Raw genomic sequence first — 5,533 nt, forward strand, 5'->3', positions numbered from 1 at the left:
GGTGTTTCATGCGCGCTGCCTTTGGAGTGATTGTGAAGCCACGGCTGTGGACCGGCGCAGGTCTTTTTTTCTTCTTTTTGGAAAATGGGGGCATCTCCGGCTTCTGCTAATGCATGTAGCCATGTTGGCTCGTGTTGCGAGTCCTGCTTTTTCAGCCAACAATATTTTTTTCTTACAACAAATCAGTCAATAATACTTTCAGCCATGACTTATCAGCCAAGTGAACGGGGCCTTACAAAATTTGTAACTTCAGTTATCCGGCTTCTGCTAGTGCACACAGTTTCATTTTTGTTACCAAGTTTTTAGCTACCCAGCTAATATGAGGAGATAAAATTATAAATTAGTGGGTTGCATTGCATCGTGAGTATATTAGATAGAGGAATCTGCTTAGCCCTCGTTTAGTTGCCGGATTCGGCAGTGGCAAAATCACCGTGCCAACACTGTAGCGCACTGTAGTATTTCGTTTAGATTTGGTAATAATTGTCCAAGCGTTGACTAATTAGGCTCAAAACGTTCGTCTCGCAAAGTACCACCAAACTGTGCAATTAGTTTTTGATTTCGTCAACATTTAATACTCCATGCATATACCGCAAGTTTGATGTGACGGGGAATATTCTTTTTGCATAGTGCCAAAGTTTGCATTTTTGGGTAACTAAACACCCCCTTAGATGGTTAGGTTCTTGGGATACCAACAAAAGTTATAAATTGACGTGTGTGCTCATATTATCCAGTTGCTAGATACTCCCTCCGTTCCATAAAAAAAATGGCTATGTGACTCGTGCTGGCCAAACTTGGTTAAACAATACGGCACTCCTAGCATCTAGACGTCCAAACGAACGTCACGCCGCGGTTGCAGTCCGTTTTCGCGCGTCCACACATGGGCCCGTGCCGTCCAGACATCGCTCGCCCGTGCCTACATCTCGCGCACCCACAGGGGGCCCACACCGCGCGTCCGCTGGGACCGCTCACGCCCCCTCCCGCTTCATCCCATATGAAACACCCGATCTACTTTTAAAACATGCAGATGCAACATTTACAACATACAAAAAAAAAAAGACAGATGAAACACTTGAAATATGCGTCTGAAACACATGAAAAACACTTATGCAGCATCCATATATAACACTTGCAACATATGTGTGAAACATATACAACATCCAAATAAACACACTTGCAACATACATTAAAAAAGAAATAAAACATTGGGAACAGACGCTTGCAACATATGCAACATCCCGATCTAGTTTTGCAGCATCCGTATGAAATAATTGCAACATACCTCTAAAACATCTGAAACATCTGAACTGTGCGCTTGCAACATGCATCGTATCCTAGTGTGGCATCCTCCGCCATCTGCATCGGGGCATCGCAGCCGTAGCAGGAAGCGAGGCTGAAGGGCTTCCGCGCCAGGGCCCAGTGCTTCTCCTTGCACTGGCAGTGGTTGTCGGCGTCGTCGGGCGGGGTGGGGCAGGGCAGGCAGAGCAGGAGCAGCGGGACGGGCGACGGAGCAGCGGCAGGTGCAGCGAGGCGAGCGTGCAAAGCAGCGGTAGGAGTAGGTGTAGGAGCAGTGATGGCGGAGCAGGAGCATGAGCAGGTGGGGCAGGCGGCGGGAGCAACGGAAGGGACGCGGGGCGCGAAGTGCGGAGCAGACCGGGGCGAGGTTGGGTGCGACGCCGCCACGCTAGAGAAGGCCGCGGCTAGCGGACCCCACGATGGCGGCTCCTGCGGCGGTCGCATGCGTGCGGCACGATGGAGGAGCTCATGCATGCAACAGTGGGGAAAGAAAATGTCGTTAGCCTTTTTTTCTTTACGGAGAAACCATGCTGAAGGTGAAGCGAGGTGACATTTTTTCTTTTTGGAAAAACCGTGTTGAAGGTGGAGCGAAATTGTGCCTTATAATAAATGAATGAATGGTGAAATTGTGCCTTATAATAATCAGAACGGAGGGAGTATAACATCATGAGAACGCCAGATGCCCCAATAAAGGCAGCTGCACCTAAAAATATTTCTTTTCACATATACTCTTATAATGCAGAACTCTAATACCATATTCCAGTGCAATTTGGTGAAGCCACACTTAGGCCAATCCTAACGAGAGTTTTATCCCCATTTAATGAGCTGAAACATCAGCAAAAATGATGGCATGGCAATGGCACAGGATCCGTGAACTGTAATTCGAAGCTATGAAATTCCTATTTACCGTTGAACTTTCATGCAATTCGTGGACTGGTATTCATTCTTGCGAATTTACAATTTCATAGGATTCGTGGACGATTTGAATTCATTTTCATGAATTTCATGAGCCCATGTTATCCAAAACAAAACAGGACTGACAGATCCATAATTTGTGTGTGCTGAAATGTTGCCTGCGGCTGTACAGGAGGGATATGGTAAGAGATGACATGCTTTACTTTTTTTAAGCTAACTCGTGCAAAGGACAGCACACAACATAAGAGTGAACAAAGTACCTGGTAGATGTTCAGCTTTTGCTGGCGAGTTCACATCAACACAAGAAAAACTGCGGCTATTTGTTGCTAACTGCTAGTCTGATCATCAAGATGGAATTATGGACACAGAAAGTCAACTCCAACAGAAGCAAAACTGGCAGTATGCAACAAACACATACAATTCATTCATGGTACACACATTAAACTTAAACTGGAGTACTTAAGGGCAACTCATTTGACGACTATCAATGATTACGAGGTGTTTGCTTGGGCATTGTTGAGTATGACACCTTCGTACTTCACCTGGAACCACTTCATGGCATCTTCTTTGGTCACCCTGTGCTGGATGCCAACACGTGACTTGCACCTGCGCCGGCGAGCGACACGGTAACCAGCCCGCTCCAGAACGACGTAAAAGTCCATACCATAAATACCAGTAGACGGGTCATACCTGGAAAAAAGGCAAGCAAGTTATTTCCAAACACACAATAGTGATAACTGGAATGCAATGCCTATGCAGATATTCAGTTCAAACACAAGATAATGAGAAAAAAGATCATATCCTAGATAGAAAGGAATGGACAAAAGAACATTACTCCCTCCATTCCACAAAGGTTGTAGTTCTAGTTTTGTCCAAAGTCAAAACATTTTCTATCTTCGACCATCAGTTCTTAAAATATTTATACAGTTTAACATATGTATATTGTGCAAGTATTTCTCATGGTGAATCTAAAAACATAAAAGTTATAATGTTAAACTTTACAAATTTCTAGAAATTGATGGTCAAAAAGAAAAAAGGTTTGCTTCGGACAAAACGAAAACAACCTTTCTGAAACAGGGTAGCATTTTAGCAGTTAACACACTGTTCAAAATGATTGACTACAGACGATACCCAACAGTTACCAAGAAAACTAAATAGCAATCAAACTCAGACAGTGACTTTACAAGAACAAACTTCTATGAGAATCATTATAGCATGATGTGCGGTTGCTTCGCACAGCACTGCGCCACTTTCAACTGCAAAACTAAATCTAATCCACCTAGTAAAACTGAAACAAATTATTTCCTTCATGTAATAGGGCATCTCTAGAGGTGCAAAGCAAAGACACGTCATAAAGAAGCTAGCTGGAACTACAAGCTCTAGTGTTTGGTTCATTAGGAATTTCTAAGGCCTGACCCATCAATGAAATATATTATTCTCTCATGAGCATTGCATGGCTCCCTCTGTCAGGTCCATGCTTGGGCAAACTCCAAGGCACAGAAAGAATTAGTTTTCTATTCATTGCACCAGGTTCAAATTCTAGGCCAATGCTCAGGTTTTCCTTAGCTCCATGTATTCCAATGTAATTCAACCTTGCTATCCCTTTCTCTCCTCCTAGCACCCAATTAGACACAACATTGCAGATGCCCTAAAATCACAGTTTACCTCAAATACAGTCTAGATATTCCATAATCCCCATTTATCGCTTAAAAACTAACACCTAACTAAATTAAGTGTGACAGTAACATAATCAAACTAGGACAGCACAGCACAGAGAACATCATAAAGGCAAAATTCCTTAGACCCCAGGTGACAATTTAAATTGATAAACAGACAATATCATCAGTCATCAGCTCACAGCTAAGTAGACATACAAGGCATGACTGAATTTGAGGTCAACCGAACAAGGTCAATAAAGCCATCGTGACAGCTAAACTTTGACTTGTCCTGCCAGTATTTGAGCCTTTAGCTAGAACTACACTGAACTACTACAGAATGAATGGCCAGTTATCTCCATTATACACATTCAAATAAACAGGGGTTTCTATGCTTTAGGAAACCAAACCATATAACAGTGCAATATTGCAATAGATCATTTGCATAATTTGTAAATGGGATAAAAAAGATATCTTACTTGATGCCAAGATCAATGTGCTCCTGAATACCAAAACCAAAGCAGCCAGTCTCACTGAAGTTCCTCCTCAGAAGCTCATACTCCTTCACCTTGAGGCCACTCTCAAGAAGCTGCATCGCCTTCTCACCCCTGACTGTAACATAGCATGCGATCTTCTCATTACGACGAATACCGAAAGACCTCACAGTATACCTTGCTGCAAGAACACCCAACCATCATCGTTATCAAGCACTGGTATAAAAAGAACTTAAAGAATCATTGATTAAACGAAACTTGACGAAAGGTTATTACCCTTGGAGAAAACAGGGGACTGCCCACTCAACTGCTCCAACACCTATGATAGCAGTGGGAAACAAATTAACAATCGCATCAACCACTCAAGCCTATAGTAATCTAAATTCTAAACAGATAACGAAATTCACTCCACAATCATGAGACTATTAAACTGCCTAGAGCCCCATGCCGAGTTCTCTTGAAATAAATTGCAAGCAGTAGATCTACAAACTCAGGCGCTAGACCATAGCAAAGTCGAATTGAATCGGGTCCCAAATGCGCATGCGACAAAGGAACATAAAATTGCTGTTTTGCCTGTAGAGTTCGAACCGATATGAAATACCTTGGCGGCGCGGGTGAGTCGATCACCACTCTCTCCAACGGAGATGTTGAGCACGAGCTTCTGCACCTTGATCTCCCGCATCGGGTTCGACTGCTTCTTTTCTGACGCCTGCGGAACACAAACGAGTCAGCAACCCCCGTGTCATCAGGAGGAAAGGTGCCGGAAATGCCAAGCATTTCGCGTCGCCAGCGGAGTAGTAGGAGCTCACCATGGTGATCGTGGAGAACAGAGACGGCGGCGGAGGGGGGAAGAGACGGGAGGGTTTTGGTATTGGGATGTGGCTGCGGCAGTGGAAACCCTAAAATCCCGGTGTCTTATAGTTCTGGCGGCTATCACGCTTGGTGTTAGGACCGTCCGATTAGGCAATGGACGGAGTAGATCAGCAGCACGGTTTTGTAAGAGTGTTCTGTACTTCTGTGATTCTGTCCAGCGTGGCTGCGTCAGCACAAGACAGTCTGTGGCTTGTTTGACCGGGTTCTTTGTGACTAACTAGTATGTTGCGCGCGCCTTTGCGCGCGTCGTAAGTTAGGCGGAAGTGCATCCATTGAGCTGATATGTACATATGTTATATAGAG

The 5,533-nt window shown here is 44.2% G+C and overlaps 1 protein-coding gene across 1 annotated transcript; it reads right to left on the reverse strand.

The window, feature by feature from the left end:
- Positions 1 to 2,452: 2,452 nt before the first annotated feature.
- Positions 2,453 to 5,297, reverse strand: LOC136535502 (large ribosomal subunit protein uL5-like). The gene is made up of 5 exons (XM_066527758.1): positions 5,167 to 5,297; positions 4,959 to 5,066; positions 4,634 to 4,676; positions 4,343 to 4,538; positions 2,453 to 2,898 (listed from the first exon to the last, which is right to left on the reverse strand). Exons 1-5 carry the CDS (start codon positions 5,167 to 5,169, stop codon positions 2,700 to 2,702), a joined length of 549 nt encoding a protein of 182 aa, XP_066383855.1. The 5' UTR covers positions 5,170 to 5,297; the 3' UTR covers positions 2,453 to 2,699.
- Between the last annotated feature and the right edge of the window lie 236 nt (positions 5,298 to 5,533).

Source organism: Miscanthus floridulus, unplaced genomic scaffold (assembly GCF_019320115.1).
Source record: "Miscanthus floridulus cultivar M001 unplaced genomic scaffold, ASM1932011v1 os_999_1, whole genome shotgun sequence".
Classification (NCBI taxonomy): Eukaryota; Viridiplantae; Streptophyta; class Magnoliopsida; order Poales; family Poaceae; genus Miscanthus; species Miscanthus floridulus.

Excerpts from the sequence above, each read along its gene's own strand:
- LOC136535502 (XM_066527758.1), bottom strand. Across the intron at positions 4,677-4,958 it reads GACTCACCCGCGCCGCCAAG|GTGTTGGAGCAGTTGAGTGG; the intron begins GTATTTCATATC and ends CTGCTATCATAG. Across the intron at positions 4,539-4,633 it reads GTCCCCTGTTTTCTCCAAGG|CAAGGTATACTGTGAGGTCT; the intron begins GTAATAACCTTT and ends GTGTTCTTGCAG.